General features: G+C 44.0%; 1 protein-coding gene across 5 annotated transcripts in view; it reads right to left on the bottom strand.

Moving 5' to 3' along the window:
- The window catches only part of mab21l3 (mab-21-like 3), an 85,208-nt gene that overhangs the window by 42,586 nt on the left and 23,868 nt on the right, over positions 1-18,754 (bottom strand). For 3 of the 5 annotated variants that reach the window (XM_068040718.1, XM_068040719.1, XM_068040721.1), the window contains one exon: positions 948-1,019. The exons of the other annotated variants lie outside the window; for them this stretch is intronic. In XM_068040718.1, the coding sequence (XP_067896819.1) occupies positions 948-1,019 (72 nt within the window). The remainder of the gene's footprint in view (positions 1-947; positions 1,020-18,754) is intronic. 5 annotated transcript variants of the gene reach the window in all.

The raw sequence follows: 18,754 nt of genomic DNA, 5'->3' as shown, positions 1-18,754 counted from the left end.
TTGATCTGGGAAAAAGTGCAATAAATTATTTGGATTACTCTTGCATCAATCTATTTTTCCCTTCTTTATTACTTTGTAATGTATTTATAATTACAGAGATATAAAGGGAGCCCTGTGTGAGATCATTTTAGCAGGGTGAATGCACAGTGAGGTAGGCCAAGTTGGTTTCGCTGCAGCACAGTTTTGAAAATGCAAAAGTTTGGTTTTGTTGATTACCTGTTTACAGGTTGTTCTCATCCCATTTTTTCTTTTACTGTTGCCACTAAATATTTGCTATATTTTAGAAGTGGGTTCCATTATATTCAGTGAATTATTCTCACAAAAAGTCATATTAATATTCTAATCCATGCACTAACAGCATTAATGTCAATGGTTATAAATGAGAAGAATTGAAAGGCTGCAGGAAGATTTGGTTTCTGGTTGTTTAGATTGATATACTGAGTAACAAAAAATGCACATTCATTTGTATATTCATACTCTGCAGACCAAACATCAATCCACATGCAAACTATTAATCAGTGGAAGCTGTGAACAAATGTTCAGTTTCTTTTTTCACTATGATCTTTACAACACATTTTTGTCAACAGATCACCCAAAAACATTTAAAGAACCATTTTAGGGAACAATGCCAGATCATTTTTACTAAGACATAAGAAAGGATGGGTGAAAAATTGAAAATATTTTATTTTCACACAAATAGCAAATTTATTGTACAAAATGGTGAGGTAGAATTTTTTTTAAAAACACAGTTGGGTGGATAGTTGGGGTGGCGTAGGAAAAGATCTTTGTAAAATGGAGCTGGATAAACAAAGGAGAGATGTATAACTAGATACAGGAGGGTATTATGATGCACTAGGAAGAGTGGAGTAGAGGAAGTGGGAGAAGGGAGAATGGAAAATATTGGGATGCAAGGAAGAGCTGTGGGAGCTAATCACTATGATGTATACCTGGATAGAAGCATGTTGGGCTCGTTTCCCTGTCAGAATAGATGACCATTTAGCCACTACAGCCAGCTGGTCCTAGCAAAACAAATGAAACACGTTCTTTATAAAGAAAAATAATATCAACCTGTATTAACTAGAACCTGAGAGTAGGAAAAATTGAACTGTATGCTGAGAAAATGGAGAACTTTAAAAGATATGAGATAAAATTGGAATATCAAACACTTATTTTAGTACAGGTACCATCACATGCAGACTTAAGGGATTTGTAAAGTATTTAAACACACATGCACTTACTCAACCAGTTCTACAATCTTTATATAGTCTACCCTTAATTCAAATTATAACTCAGTAATTATATAATTGTTATTTATGATGTTTAATTCAAAAAACTGGATAATTTAAATGTTTTGCACAAAAAAACTATTTGAATTATGGGGAGGCAACTGTATGCAAATCTTTAAATTTCCAATAATAGAAATCAATTACCCAAGAAGAAAAAGATTTGAATGACCACATTATTGCTTCCAAGACACAATGGAAACCACCCCCCCAGAAAAAACCCAGACAAACAAGACAGTTCAGGCCTTAAGGTAAACCATAGCTGAAGATCCTAGTTGTCATGAAAACATTCCCACAGATAGGACACACAAGGACAGGTAAGAACACTCTGTTGTACACAGTGCTCCTATTAACACTGTGGGCCCTTCAAGATTTCACAATGGATGGACACGTATGACTCATTTTAGAAAACATCACACAGAAATGGAAAATAAGATCGAAAGTTATTTCTCTTTTGTCTTGGTCATTTAATTATGACAGTAGTAATTTTCATCACAATTGCTTTCAGTATTGTTCCAATGGCTCAGTGACTTCAGATCAGAAAAAGGGGGCTGCCAGCAACCACTTCAGACCTACAGCAAAGTAGGATTTTCCTCTTTTTTATTAATTAAGGACAAGAAGGTGGAATAACAGGGCTGAAAACAACCTGGCTGTCATTTTGGACAGCAACTATAAGGCTCAGAAACCCTTTGTCAATAAACTCAACTGAGTTGCTCGTTGACATAAAGCATTCCTCTAGAGTTGGAGATCATTGGACTATTCCCTTGTACAGGCATTTCTCTAGAATGCTCCAAATCATTTCAAAATATGTCAGTGACAAAAATATTTCACTCATAACCATGGTACTGTTCAAAACCACTGTATCTTCCCTTTGGTGGCTGCTGCTTTGTGCTCTCTTTTAATCTTGTCCCTCTGCTTCTCTTACAGTGGCAGGAGGTTCTGATAAACTGGATGATGGCTTGTCGCTTTGACGGAAACTCGGACAGGCGTCATGTAGACTCGGCTTAAACTTTTGTTCCGTCTTGAATAGACAGATGTCCCCTTTATAAGATTTGAAGGTGGACCAATTTTCCTTCAAGAAAGCATAAAGTGTGACTGTGTGTCATCATATGAAACGCAATCCAAGCTTCATAAGGTATTGTGAATGGTAAGAATAAGTGTAGGAATGAGATATATATCATACGATTCTTCCACTGCTCTACATGTTGACTGTGAGTATAGAAATACTAGCAAGAGAAGAGAAGATTGTTAAGGTGTTTTTTAGTACCGGTTGACTGCAGATGGCTGTAATTAGCAGCGTTGCTTATCACAGTACATAGCTGCAAGGTATGACCATTTCCAGTTCTCTTTGCTAACCTGGACAGGGCATTGAACTTCTTCCAGTGTTCAGTAGCGATGCAGACATTCATTCACCTCCTTCCATGGAGCCTGAATCATGACCTTTTGTGCATCCCCTCCATTTGGGACTAAAAGGCTGGATCTTCTTTTGCAGGACTGCTGAAAATTGAACTTCAAGATTCTTGAAATTTGGGACCTTGGTGGTTATATAAGCACCAGCTTTAGAAACTGCAGTGAGTCAAATTGGTGCAGACAAAAACAAAAGTCTGCCTTGGTACTTTCAGTTGCTCCAGCCAGTTTCATGGTGTAGCAGCACCTCATTTCCTTCCTCCCACAGGCAGGCTCCCTGTAGAGGGTGTCAGGAGCCTGAATTATTTAAGATTTGTGCACCAAGAAACAGGTTTACTAGTTTAACACTGATGGGAAAAAAATGCAGTTCTAGTTCTATAACAGTGGTAAACTGGCCTGCGGGTTGGGTTTGGGGGGGGGGGGGGGGGGGAGGTGGGGGGGGAAAGCACACAAAATGGCATGGGGTGCCCGACATTGTCCTGTCCCCTTGCCATTTTGTCCACAGCGGGCACGGTGTTGAACAGGAAGTATGCTGGGAGTCAAATTTAGCCACTTAAGTGGCCTAATAAGGGCCACTCAGGGCTGCCTCCTACTTCTGTTGGCATCTAGCCGGCATCAGAGGGGGCCACTGCCTCGTGGAGACAGCACCCAGGCCTCCTGGCAATCTCAGGGGGTGGCCCTCGTCTGAGGGCAATCCATGGCCCACAGAGGGACTCCCACCCCCCCCGACATGCAGCACTGACTGCCCCTCAGCCCTCACCAACCAACCCCCTCCAATCCCCTCATGAGGGCCTGCCTGTCAGACCCGGGCAACCCCAACCTCACTCAACTGGGTCAGGTGGGCTGGTCCATCGGTGCTCCTCTGGGCCTTCTGCAGTACAGTCAGTGACCACCGCTCACAGTGGTGCTGTGGTTACTGCTGAACTGCCAGCCCTCCGATCGACCGGCAGCTCTCAGGGCAGGATTTTGTCCCTTAAAAGGGACAAGATCCCTGACACCAAGCAGTTAATTGCCTGCCTGTCATTGAATTTGGCCAGGGATCCAATAGAGGGATGAGTCGGGGTGCACCCCCCACCCCGCCTTCTGGCCTGTCACCGGAACCCCTGTCGCATAATCCTGCCCACAGTGTCTCAGTCTAACCTTCTTAGATCTTATTTGCATTTTCAGTGTGAAAAAGACATGAGTCATTCCCTCCAGAACAGGTGGAGGTTGGCAACAATCCTTTGGCTCAGTTTACACTCACTGATAAAGTGGCTCAACTATTCCAATGCTCCCATGGCTGGCCTCCCATCGTCCACCCACTATAAACTTGAACTCATCTAAAACACTGCTGCGCATATCCTATTTACACCAAGTCCCATTGGCTCATCACCCCTGTGCTCGCCTGACTCACACTGGCTCCTGGTCCAGCAACACCTCAAATTTAAAATTCACATCCTTCAAATTCAAATTCCTTCATGACCTCGTCCCTCCCCATCTCCACAACCTCCTCTATCCCCACAACTCTCCAAGAACTCCATGTTCCTCCAAATCTGGCCTTTATGCATTAGCTGCCTACACACCAAGCTCTCTCCAAAAACTTCTCTGCCTCGCCACCAATGTTCCCTCGAATTTCCATTTGCTGTGCACAGCATGCTTGTTGCAGTGTGCAGTCTCTTTAAAATTTCTGTGCGGCCACGCATGTGTGCATCTTTTAGGGAGCACTACCTGTGTGCCGCCTGTTTGTCCCAAGTAGCACATTCTCAGGAGCTGCATGGTCACCACACCTGCACAGCTTAGAGGGAACGTTGCACTCCATTTCTCTTTCCTCCTTTAAGACGCCCCTTAAAACCCACCTATTTGACCAAACCCCTGTCCCAATATCTCCTTATGTGGCTCAATGTCAAATTTTGTCTTTTAATGCTCCTGTGAACAGCATTGGGATATTTCATTACGTTAAAGACGCTACATAAATACAAGTTATTGTAATCACCTGCCTGGTGAAGCACACCCTCCTCTTTAAAGGTGTCTTTACACAGTACTGCCTTCTACTTGGGGTAGATTTTGTTAGAGCTGTTGCAATTATGGGGCAATCTGATGGAGGATGTTTAAAATTATGAAGGGACAAGTCAGGACAGATAGGAACAGACTGTTCCCAGCAGTTGGGAAGTCTAAAATGAGGAGATGTAGATATATGATCAAATGTAAGAGATTAACAACAGAGAGCAGGAGAAACTTTTATCAAAAAAAAAAGGGTAGGGAGGCTGTGGAATGTACTACTAGAGATAGTGGCTGAAGCAGAGACTATTGCCCCAATTTTATCCCTACCTGCCCAGTGTGAACCGGGGGAGTGGTGAGCGTTAAAATTAGTGAAACACTTCCCACACCATTCTTGCTGTAAACTCATCATTTCAATCTGAAATTAAGTCGGCAAGTGCCTGAACATATTTAAATTGGAATCTCTTGATGTTATTGGGACTCTGACAATATTTTAACTGGGTGGGACCAGAACTCAACCTGTTAAGTAAAACAGCCATGACTGGAGTGTCCTGCTGCCTACTGGATCCTGAAAGGTCTTGACAAAGTGGATGTGGAAAGGATGTTTCCTCTTGTGGGCGAGTCCAGAACTAGGGGACACTTTTTTAAAATTAGGGGTCACCCTTTTAGGACAGAGACATGGATACATTATTTCTCTCAGAGGGTTGTGCGACTTTGGAATTCTCTGCCTCAGAAGGTGGTGGAGGTGTGGGTCATTGAATTTTTTTAAGGCGGAGGTAGATAGATTCTTGTTAGGCAAAGGACTCAAAGATTATTGGGGGTAGATGGGAGTGTGGAATTTGAGACAGAAACAGATCAGCCATGATCTTATTGAATGGCGGAGCAGGCTCGATGGGCCAAATGGCCTACCTCTGCTCCTGATTCATATGGTCATATGGTTTGGGGGGCCCATGCTTTGCCCCTGGTTGGCAAAGTCACCATAGCCCCTAAACTTTTTGCCCCCGGCTCCTTTCAGGCTGCTACAGGAGACATCACCCCACCTTTCCCTGACTGCGGTAAATAACTGCATTAAGCCGTTTACCAATGCCCTCTTAACCAGTCAGTACATTACTTTCCCAATGGGCGCCAATTTCTATCGATGAGCAACTGGTGTGTGCTCAACACCAAAGGATCGTGCAAGTCAGTGCCAGCTTTACTGTCAGCTACCATGATGTTTTTCGCCCTGAGGCACTTAACCATACCCCCACCCCCCCAACTATTCTACCTATGCAGGAATGTCAGAGGATGGCTGCTGGAGGCATGGTTAATCCCTCCACACCTTGCTGTCTTAAATGGGAGACCCCTTATTTTTAAACTGTTCCCCCAGTTTTAGTCTCCCCCACAAGGGAGAAAGATCCTTTCAATATCCACCTGAAAAGTCCCCTCAGGATCTTATATGTTTCAATATCACCTCTCATCCTTCTAAACTGCAATGAATACAGACCCAACCTGTCCAACCTTTCCGCATAAGATAATCCTCTCATCCCTCTCATACTTAATCTTCTGTTTTAAACCTACAAGAAAACCTATCACTCTCTGTTTATTTGATAAATAAAACACAAAGGGTTAATACCCTAATCACAAAAACACTTGCTGCAGTCCAGTGGGAGTTGAACAATGGGAACTACCCATACCCCTCACGAAGTGGCCAAAATAAAGGTGAGGGAGAATCAAAAGGAGGGGTAGCACAATGTCAGGCAAATAAAGCGGTTTCCTAGGCTGGCACAAGTACTTGCACCTGCTTACTAGTGCTAGATGCATCACCACATGCCGATCCCTCTGCCTCACTCTAACACAACTGCTGGTATTTGGGAGTGATGGAGCTTGTAACACTGCCTCCTCAGAAGGATTCTCCTCTTTTGAGATGGCTCCTTCTGGTGGCTGTGGCTGTTAAGGAGAGACTAGGGGAAAGAGAAAAGGGATGAGTTAGGATGGCACTGGAAGGGAGGCTACACAGTTGCAGAAGACATGCATCACAATGTAACTTGAAGCACCAGAGTGAATGTATGTTTCTTCAGTGCTTATTGAAGAAAGAGTACAAGGTCAGAGACCTAGTTCAGTGAGTGAAGGTCCAAGCCTTGAATTGCTAATGCACACAGTTCAGGAGGGTCCACAAATTTCCATGGCTTGCTGCTCCAACTCTCTCAGCATCATCAGGTTAGCTGGTCCTTCCCCAATCTTGCTCCTCTCACAATTACAGCATCTCATTTATCCTGTAGGAAAGAATAGCAAGCGTTAGCAAGTGGTTATTAAAAGGAGATTACAGATTTGTAAAGCTTGTGCGGGTAGTGCATATGCTGAAGGAGGAGAAGTAGTAAGGTGTAATCAGGATGGGGAGGTGTTGAATTGGAAGCAAGTGTGCAGAGTGGGATGTGAGAAATTGTTGATTGTGCAATGGTTAGAAAATGAGCAGCATGTTGCTGGTGTGTAGAGAGCAAAGAAGAGGAGAATATGAGTGTTTGCAATGCAAATGAGAGGTGGTGTTGTGCAACCTTGTGCTGGGTGGTGAAGGAAGTGATGTAGGGAAGAGAGTTGTTAAGAGTGCTGGGGGAGGGGATGAAAGACAATTGCCATGTGTAGGAAAGGGAAATGAAGAGCAGTACTTACCCTTACTACTCTTGAGGTAATTGAAGCACTTTCCACATTGTATCCAGATATTGAAGTTGACAACCTCCAAAACCTCTCACCATGCCTGGTGGATAACTCTCCTGCCTCTGCTGACAACTGGAGTTCCCTCTTCTTCCACAAGTACCGCGAGGGAAGCTTCAAAGAAACTGGCGACGTGCCTGCCAGTCATTTGTCAAAGATTATTCTTTCAGCACTCCAAAAACGAAAGAAGCCCACTAAGTTGTGCATTCCCACTTGAAACACGACTCTGGCTGATCCATGAGAAATTGCTCCCCGGAAGCGGGAAGGTTTCCAGTTGGGCCAGCCAATGCAGTGGGAATGAAGTAAGTGCTAGTCAATTACCCAAGTGCCATAGACAAGGCTTCAAAAGTCATTTAATATTCGTTAGTGGGACTTCATTACAACCAATGCTATTATGACATTTCAGAAATTGCACAAAAGTAGGATGCCTTGTCATTTGGAAAACGTCAGAGAAGGAGTTAAATGGGTAAGGTGATGGCATAGTGGTATTGTCACTGGACTAGTAACCCAGAGACCCAGGGTATTGCTCTGGGGATATGGCTTCAAATCCCACCGCAGCAGCAGAAGGTGGAATTTGAATTCAGTTAATAAAAAAATCTGGAATTAAAACGCTAGTCTAATGATGGCCAAGAAACCATTGTCGATTGTTGTAAAAACCCATCTGGTTCACTAATGCCCTTTAGGGAAGGAAATCTGCTGTCCTTACCTGGTCTGGCCTACATGTGACTCCAGGCCCACAGCAATGTGGTTGACTCTTACATGCCCTCTGAAATGGCCTAGCAAGCCACTCAGTTGTATCTAACCGCTACGAAGTTAATAAAAAGGAATGAAACTGGACGGACCACCCGGCATCGACCTAGGCACCAGAAACGACAACGGCAAACCCAGCCCTGTCGACCTTGCAAAGTCCTCCTTACTAACATCTGTGGGCTTGTGCCAAAGTTGGGAGAGCTGTCCCACAGACTAGTCAAGTAACAGCCTGACATAGTCATACTCACGGAATCATACCTGACAGACAATGTCCCAGACACTGCCATCACCATCTCCGGGTATGTCCTGTCCCACCGGCAGGACAGACCCCCGCAGAGGTGGCGACAGTGGTATACAGTAGGGAGGGAGTTGCCCTAGGAGTCCTCAACATCGACTCTGGACCCCATGAAGTCTCATGGCATCAGATTGAACATGGACAAGGAAACCTCCTGCTGATTACCACCTACTGCCCTCCCTCAGCTGATGAGTCAGTACTCCTCCATGTTGAACACCACTTGGAGAAAGCAGAGTTTGGCAAGGGTGCAGAATGTACTCTGGGTGGGGGACTTCAATGTCCATCACCAAGAGTGGCTCGGTAGCACCACCACTGACCGAGCCCTAAAGGACATATCTGCTAGATTGGGTATGCGGCAGGTGGTGAGGGAACCAACAAGAGGGGAGAACATACTTGACCTCGTCCTCACCAATCTGCCTGCCGCAGATGCATCTGTCCATGACAGTATTGGTAGGTGACCACCGCACAGTCGTTGTGGAGACGAAGTCCCGCCTTCACATTGAGGATACCGTCCATCGTGTTGTGTGGCACTATCACTGTGCTAAATGGGATAGATTTCGAACAGATCTAGCAATGCAAAACTAGGCATCCATGAGGCACTGTGGGCCATCAGCAGCAGCAGAATTGTACTCAACCACAATCTGTAACCTCATGGCCCGGCATATCCCCCACTCTACCATTACCATCAAGCCAGGAGATTGACCCTGGTTCAATGAAAAGTGCAGGAGGGCATGCCAGGAGCAGCACCAGGCATACCTCAAAATGTGGCATCAACCTGGTGAAGTTACAACACAGGACAATCTGCATGCCAAACTGCGTAAGCAGCATGCGATAGACAGAGCTAAGCGATCCCATAACCAACGGATCAGATCTAAGCTCTGCAGTCCTGCCACATCCAGCCGTGAATGGTGGTGGACAATTAAATAACTAACTGGAGGAGGTGACTCCACAAACATCCCTATCCTCAATGATGGGGGAGCCCAGCACATCAGTGCGAAAGATAAGGCTGAAGCATTTGCAACAATCTTCAGCCAGAAGTGCCGAGTTGATGATCCATCTCGGCCTCCTCCTGAAGTCCCCAGCATCACAGATGCCAGACTTCAGCCAATTCGATTCACTCCGCATGATATCAAGAAACGACTGAAGGCACTGGATACTGCAAAGGCTATGGGCCCTTACAATATTCCAGCAATAGTACTGAAGACCTGTGCTCCAGAACTTGCCACGCCCCTAGCCAAGCTGTTCCAGTACAGCTACAAGACTGGCATCTACCCTGCAATGTGGAAAATTGCCCAGGTATGTCCTGTACACAAAAAGCAGGACAAGTCCAACCCAGCCAATTACCGCCCCATCAGCCTACTCTCAATCATCAGTAAAGTGATAGAAGGTGTCATTAACAGTGCCATCAAGCGACACGTGCTTAGCAATAACCTGCTCAGTGACGCTCAGTTTGGGTTCCGCCAGGGCCACTCAGCTCCTGACCTCATTACAGCCTTGGTTCAAACATGGACAAAACAGCTGAACTCAAGAGGTGAGGTGAGAGGGACTGCTCTTGACATCAAGGTAGCATTTGACCGAGTATGGCATCAAGGAGCCCTAGCAAAACTAAGGTCAATGGGACTCCAGGAGAAATCTCTCCGCTGGCTGGAGTCATACCTAGCGCAAAGGAAGATGGTTGTAGTTGTTGGAGGTCAATCATCTGAGCTCCAGGACATCACTGCAGGAGTTCCTCAGGGCACTGTCGTAGGCCCAACCATCTTCAGCTGCTTCATCAATGACCTTCCTTCAATCATAAGGTCAGAAGTGGGGATGTTCGCTGATGATTGCACAATGTTCAGCACAATTCGTGACTCCTCAGATACTGAAGCAGTCCGTGTAGAAATGTAGCAAGACCTGAACAATATCCAGACTTGGGCTGATAAGTGGCAAGTAACATTCGCGTCACACAAGTGCCAGGCAATGACCATCTCCAACAAGAGAGAATCGAACCATCGCCCCTTGACATTCAATGGCCATCACTGAATCCCCCACTATCAACATCCTACGGGCTACCATTGACCAGAAGCTGAACTGGAGTAGCCATATAAATACCGTGGCTACAAGAGCAGGTCAGAGGCTAGGAATCCTGCGGCGAGTAACTCACCTCCTGACTCCCCAAAGCCTGTCCACCATCAACAAGGCACAAGTCAGGAGTGTGATGGAATATTCTCCACTTGCCTGGAAGGGTGCAGCTCCAACAACACTCAAGAAGCTTGACACCATTCAGGACAAAGCAACCTCCTTGATTAGCACCCCCATCTACAAACATTCACTCCCTCCACCACCGACGCACAGTGGTAGCAGTGTGTATCATCTACAAGATGCACTGCAGCAATCATCAAGGCTCCTTAGACAGCACCTTACAAACCCGCGACCTCTACCAACTAGAAGGACAAGAGCAGCAGATGCATGGGAACAACATCACCTGCAAGTTCCCCTCCAAGTCACACACCATCCTGACTTGGAACTAAATTGCCGTTCCTTCACTGTTGCTGGATCAAAATCCTGGAACTCCCTTCCTAACAGCACTGTGGGTATACCTACCCCACATGGACTGCAGCAGTTCAAGAAGGCAGCTCACCACCACCTTCTCAAGGGCAATTAGGGATGGACAATAAATGCTGGCCTGGCCAGCGACGCCCACATCCCATGAATGAATAAAAAAAAAACTTTACCACAAATTCTCGAGTAAATCTATGTAGTAAGTGGTACTGTGCAGATTCCTTACATGTCAATCTTTAGCTTAAGCAGTCTATTTTTGAATATAAGAATGTAGAAACTATAGACAAGGGAACAAATAATAATTTTGACCAAAGAATATAATTCGTCCTATGTTAAACCATCGGCACAGCCATTGATTTACAGTGACTGCATAAGGCAAATTCTGAGATTCCAAGATTGTCCATGGTGTTTTGGGCATAACATGCCACACATGATTCTGCCTATTTATAACTAGGATCATTGATTTAGGAACTGAATAAATCAAATTCTGTCTTTTTTTGGATTAAGAAATTTTCAGAACTGTTGCCGGTCTTTTAGTGATCATATTCTTCTTATCTTCTTTTTATATCTACTTCTATCTACTTTTCTATGAAGACTGCAAATCACTGTCCCTGACTATTGGTAAGAGTCCTAAAGGGTGAAATACAACCTCAACAGGGATACCCTCTCAACCTGCCTGCTTTTCCCTTCCATTGTGAATTGCTGAGACTATAGACAAGGAAACAAATAATGGCAAAGCCACTGAAGCACAGTGGTTGAATAAGGCAAATTCTGCTTTTATTACATGAGATTCCAAGATTTTCCATAGTGCTTTTTGGATTACATTCCACGATTCTGTTGGAGGGAATTGTGGCAGTCAATTTGGGCAGAAGACTCTTCTAACAGTACATGTGGAACTTCATCCCACGATCCTCTGACCCACAAGGGCCACCACTAAACCATTGCTGATACAAATTAACTGATCACAGCTAGGATAGAAATAGAGACAATATAATTGCTTCAGAGCTCCTGAGCTAGAAAAAGAACAATTAGCTAATCAATCAATTGCTATTCAGTGACCTCCATTGGAAAGTGCGAGGCCATACATCAGATGAACAGCCTACCAGAAATTGCTGTCTCAGCTTGCATATAAAACAGATGTGGTTTTGGATGATGACTGACATTTGTGAAGCTCAGCACAGGTCTAAAGCCTGAGGAGAGGAGAGGAGAGGAGAGAAGGAAATTGAAAGAGAAAAATTAAACAAAACACATCAGGGTTGATTTTTACTTGGAAGGATGTTAGGTGGGTGCCGGGAGGACTGCTCCTGCACCCGCCAAATGTCCTTAGCGCCAAGCCCAAGCCATTTGAGAACAGTTTTATTTGGTTACCACCAGGTGGCTGTAAGCAGCATACCAGCACTCAAAGACAGCTCATGGAGATGGGAATTCCTCCTGCAGTTCCTCCATGAAGCCAAGCCAAAAGTTGAATCTTAAGGGCGAGGGAGGAAACCATTGTGGGAGAATGTGGATTCGGATGGATTGTAAATGAGCCAAGCGATCTTTTGTGGTGTCAGGAGGTTTCTTTTTTTAAAAAAGACTTTTTTAGGCTGTTTGGTGACCAACCTGCAGCAGTCCCCATTGGTACATCAAAGTAGCATTTTATAAGTAGGCTCCCTCCTGAAACAGGGGGCACCTGGGCCACTCATACAAAAACCTAAACAATTATAGTGGCAGCCATACAGGGAGCAGGAAAGTGATGCACTGCGATTTTTGAGACGTCAGGAATATTTGTAAAAATTAGGCCCGATTATACATAAATCAATTCCATCATAAAACCTGTTGAAGACAAGTTTACTTTATTTCAGGCCCAAATTGTGGCAAGAAAAAAAGCATTAGAAGTCAGTGCTACTATGAGTGCCAAATGCACTCAAATGAAAGGAGCTAAGTTTAGGTCAAAAGACTTGGGTTTTATTAGCTAGAAGCTTACTGCTTCTAACACACTAAAAATAAATATTTAGCTGGAATGTGTGGAGGTGTCAGAGGTACAATTCACCACAGGGGGAGGAAAAAGGGAAACCAAACAGAAATATTACATTGCTGAAGGTTTAACCTTGGCAGGTTCTGTGCCAATTCAAAACCCTTTCAATGGAACATGTTGTATAACTAATGCCAAGATACAAAAGAGAGTGAAATTTTCTTTAAACTAATTTCAGCTTACAATATTTGTAGTTTTGTATATTATGGACTTGATTAAAATTAAGCTCCATAATTCAACTCCATTTAAATGTCACTTTCCTTTGCCAATGATATTTTAAATTTTGTCTTAGTTTCTTTTATTTATCTCCCACTTTTCATTTCCACTTCTGAATTTGTTTCTTTTCCATTTTCTGTCGTTTCATTTTTTTCCTCTGTTTTGAACATTTCTCTCCCTCTTTCTCCAAATCCATGTCTGCCATCTTTCTTGGTTTCATTGTTTTCAATGTTTTTGTTTCTCTCGCCGTCCTTCCTTCCTGATGAACTTTTACTTCTACCACCTGCAGTCATTCCAGCTAAATATTTATTTTGAGAGATGGTAGATGCAATACAATTCTAGCCAATGATCAGCCAAAGCATTCTGGGCTCCTTCCAGCTCAATGCATTCAACGTCTGCAGTAGAAATGATTACTAACTTTTCTTAACTGGATATCTGATAATTGCAAGAAAAAAAGGTGCCATTCACTTTGCCTCATTTAAGACCCATTTCTGGGCTTGCTAGATGAGGTTCCCTCATTCCCTATACTCTGCATTGTCCTGGGTGCCATCACTCTAACTCAGTGATATGACTCGGGTCAGAGATAAGAGGTGGTTACTTTGTAATGTTGATTAGGACCTGGGTGGTCTCCTAGACTAGTTTCAATTACCCACGGGATGGGAGAGGAATTTTCCAGATCTAACACCCCCACCAAATTCGCCGGTATTTTAATTTGGTCTTTCGCCTCTCCCAAGTGCTCACTTGGCTATGGTGACGGTGGTGGGGGGCAGTTGTGGGGAGTCTCCATATTGTGATGTACTAGGCATCTCAATTGTCTGGGACAGGCAGGGTGGAGCAGCAATTTTCCTGTCTTATCATTTTCCATATGCTGCTTGAAAGTTCATTGCACTAAAGTGGTCCACGAATCTGGTGGAAGAGAAAGTCAACATTAAGGGATGGAAAAAGGTAGTTTGGCATTGGTGTCTATGTACTTTTTTGTTCCATCAGACTCCTAGGGGAATGGAGCTGGCTACGTTTTGCAGACCCCAAATCAAATCGTGGGGACAGGGTCAATTAACAACAATCTACATTTATACAATGCCTTTAGCATAGCAAAGACATTCTAAAACACTTCATAGAGGCATAACAGAAAGCTAAAGAAGAAATTTGAAGGTGTGACCAAAAACCTTGTTGAAAGAGGTGAACAAATTCCTGGACTCTGTAGGCAGTCTGCCAAGATTAAAGTCTCTCAGTTCCATCCCAACCCCCATGATTATACAATGAATTTAAATTACAGAGAGCTTAACCAGTTCAGAATGGAGGGAAAGCTATTTTATTGTGCTTAATCGTGTCTTTAGTATTCTGCACCACTCACATCATCAGGCCAAAAACATTCAAAGAGTAGTATTACAGCCATTTGAAGAGTTATTGATAACTTACAGATGCTACGTCAAAACATATTTCATTTAGACTTTCTACTTATTCAGTCATATACCTACCAGCTTTTCGGGAACAAAATTAAGGAAATTAGATTAATTCAGAGCAAGACAGAAATATTCTCAAAATTTGGCAGTTATTAATCAGTAAAAGAGCAATATTCCGTATGTTAGCATCAACATTCAGGAACCACATCAGATAATTGCAGCATTTATGTAGGTTTACTTTTCATTTTCTTTTATTTCCATCCTTTTAAATATTGCTAATGGGAAGGCATGCCTTTATTGTTGTTTTTATGAAAGTACTTTTTTTTTAAAGCCTTATTCATTCTCATAGCAAAGGAATCCCTTGGCATACAAAAAAAAAAATTGAATTTGATAGGACAAATCCAATTTTCACTTCGAAATTCAGGAATGCAGACAGACTATTAACTTTCATTACATACTTGATCAGCCTGTTCGCAAAAGTTCCCCAGGACTCCTTTCTACAGGACTGTAGCTAATAACACCACTGAAAGCTGAAGTGGCACAGAAAGTTCATTTTCATTAGCAACAATGTCAGCAAATTCTGACTGAAATCAATGCACCCTTCTTTCTTCTTATCCTCCCCAAACTGCTGGGCCATGCTTTTACTTGAGAGGGTGGAGTCACACAAGGGACACTTTAGGACAGAGTATAAATCAAGAAATAATGGGGGCTTGCAAGAAAGGTACTGCAATAATAGTGGGTGATTTTAATCTTCATATAGATTGGACAAATCAAGTTGGCAAAGGTCACCTTGAGGATGAGTTTACAGAGTGTCTTCAGGATAGTTTCTTCGAACAATATGTTCTGGAACCAACCAGGGAACAGGCTATTTTAGACTCGGTAATGTGTAATAAGACAGGATTAATTAATGCTCTGATAGTCAGGGATCCTCTCAGGAAGAGTGATCATTAAATGATGAATTTCACATTCAGTTTGAAGGTGAGAAACCTGGGTCTGAAACTATCGTCTTAAATTTAAATAAAAGCAATTACAAAGGTATGAAGACAGAGTTGGCTAAAGTGAACTGAGAAAGTAAGTTAAAAGGTAAGACGGTAGATAAGGAAATATTTCATAAGTCTCAACAAAGATATATGTCACTAAGAAAGACTCTGCGAAGGATGCACCATCCGTAGATGACTAAGGAGGTTAAGGATGTATCAAATTGAAAAAAAAGGCATACAATTCTGCAAGGTTGAGTTTGTTGAAAATGTGACCACTAGGTGGTGCTCTACTGGCACACGCACAAATGAGGCCTCATCGACTGAAACGTCATTGACTGCACCGGCTCAAACAACAGACCCGAGGATTGGGAGCAGTTTACAATTCTGCAAAGGAGGACCAAGGGATTGATTAAGAAGGGGAAAATAGAGTACGAGAGTAAGCATGCGGGGAACATAAAAACTGACTGTAAAAGTTTCTATAGGTATGTGAAGAGAAAAAGATTGGTGAAAACAAATGTAGGTCCCTTATAGTCAGAAACAAGGGTATTTATTATGGGGAACAAAGAAATGGCTGACCAACTAAATACATAGAATTAGAATTAGAACATTACAGCGCAGTACAGGCCCTTCGGCCCTCGATGTTGCGCCGACCTGTGAAACCATCTGACCTACACTATTCCATTTTCATCCATATGTCTATCCAATGACCACTTAAATGCCCTTAAAGTTGGCGAGTCTACTACTGTTGCAGGCAGGGCGTTCCACGCCCCTACTACTCTCTGAGTAAAGAAACTACCTCTGACATCTGTCCTATATCTATCACCCCTCAACTTAAAGCTATGTCCCCTCGTGTTTGCCATCACCATCCGAGGAAAAAGACGCTCACTATCCACCCTATCTAACCCTCTGATTATCTTATATGTCTCTATTAAGTCACCTCTCCTCCTCCTTCTCTCCAACGAAAACAACCTCAAGTCCCTCAGCCTTTCCTCGTAAGACCTTCCCTCCATACCAGGCAACATCCTAGTAAATCTCCTCTGCACCCTATCCATAGCTTCCACATCCTTCCTATAATGCGGTGACCAGAACTGCACGCAATACTCCAGGTGCGGTCTCACCAGAGTTTTCTACAGCTGCAGCATGACCTCGTGGCTCCGAAACTCGATCCCCCTACTAATAAAAGCTAACACACCATATGCCTTCTTAACAGCCCTATTAACCTGGGTAGCAACCTTCAGGGATTTATGCACCTGGACACCAAGATCTCTCTGTTCATCTACACTACCAAGAATCTTCCCATTAGCCCAGTACTCTGCATTCCTGTTACTCCTTCCAAAGTGAATCACCTTGCACTTTTCCACATTAAACTCCATTTGCCATCTCTCAGCCCAGCTCTGCAGCCTATCTATGCCCCTCTGTACCCTACAACATCCTTCGGCACTATCCACAACTCCACCGACCTTAGTGTCATCCGCAAATTTACTAACCCACCCTTCTACACCCTCTTCCAGGCCATTTATAAAAATGACAAACAGCAGTGGCCCCAAAACAGATCCTTGCGGTACACCACTAGTAACTAAACTCCAGGATGAACATTTGCCATCAACCACCACCCTCTGTCTTCTTTCAGCTAGCCAATTTCTGATCCAAAGCTCTAAATCACCTTCAACCCCATACTTCCGTATTTTCTGCAATAGCCTACCATGGGGAACCTTATCAAACGCCTTACTGAAATCCATATACACCACATCCACTGCTTTACCCTCATCCACCTGTTTGGTCACCTTCTCGAAAAACTCAATAAGGTTTGTGAGGCACGACCTACCCGTCACAAAACCGTGCTGACTATCGCTAATGAACTTATTCTTTTCAAGATGATTATAAATCCTGTCTCTTATAACCTTTTCCAACATTTTACCCACAACCGAAGTAAGGCTCACAGGTCTATAATTACCAGGGCTGTCTCTACTCCCCTTCTTGAACAAGGGGACAACATTTGCTATCCTCCAGTCTTCCGGCACTATTCCTGTCGACAATGACGACATAAAGATCAAGGACAAAGGCTCTGCAATCTCCTCCCTGGCTTCCCAGAGAATCTTAGGGTAAATCCCATCTGGCCCAGGGGACTTATCTATTTTCACACTTTCCAAAATTGCTAACACCTCCTCCTTGTGAACCTCAATCCCATCTAGCCTAGTAGCCTGAATCTCAGTATTCTCCTCGACAACATTTTCTTTCTCTACTGTAAATACTGACGCAAAATATTCATTTAACACTTCCCCTATCTCCTCTGATTCCACACACAACTTCCCACTACTATCCTTGATTGGCCCTAATCTAACTCCAGTCATTCTTTTATTCCTGATTCTTTTGGGCCTCCTGATCTCGAGAGACAATGGATACGCGCCTGGAGGTGGTCAGTGGTTTGTGAAGCAGCGCCTGGAGTGGCTATAAAGGCCAATTCTGGAGTGACAGGCTCTTCCACAGGTGCTGCAGAGAAATTTGTTTGTTGGGGCTGTTGCACAGTTGGCTCTCCCCTTGCGCCTCTGTCTTTTTTCCTGCCAACTACTAAGTCTCTTCGACTCGCCACAATTTAGCCCTGTCTTTATGGCTGCCCGCCAGCTCTGGCGAATGCTGGCAACTGACTCCCACGACTTGTGATCAATGTCACACGATTTCATGTCGCGTTTGCAGACGTCTTTATAACGGAGACATGGACGGCCGGTGGGTCTGATACCAGTGGCGAGCTCGCTGTACAATGTGTCTTTGGGGATCCTGCCATCTTCCATGCGGCTCACATGGCCAAGCCATCTCAAGCGCCGCTGACTCAGTAGTGTGTATAAGCTGGGGATGTTGGCCGCTTCAAGGACATCTGTGTTGGAGATATAGTCCTGCCACCTGATGCCAAGTATTCTCCGAAGGCAGCGAAGATGGAATGAATTGAGACGTCGCTCTTGGCTGGCATACGTTGTCCAGGCCTCGCTGCCGTAGAGCAAGGTACTGAGGACACAGGCCTGATACACTCGGACTTTTGTGTTCCGTGTCAGTGCGCCATTTTCCCACACTCTCTTGGCCAGTCTGAACATAGCAGTGGAAGCCTTACCCATGCGCTTGTTGATTTCTGCATCTAGAGACAGGTTACTGGTGATAGTTGAGCCTAGGTAGGTGAACTCTTGAACCACTTCCAGAGCGTGGTCGCC

This window comes from Heterodontus francisci, chromosome 10 (assembly GCF_036365525.1).
Source record: "Heterodontus francisci isolate sHetFra1 chromosome 10, sHetFra1.hap1, whole genome shotgun sequence".
Classification (NCBI taxonomy): Eukaryota; Metazoa; Chordata; class Chondrichthyes; order Heterodontiformes; family Heterodontidae; genus Heterodontus; species Heterodontus francisci.
This window is presented reverse-complemented; position numbering and strand designations above follow the sequence as displayed.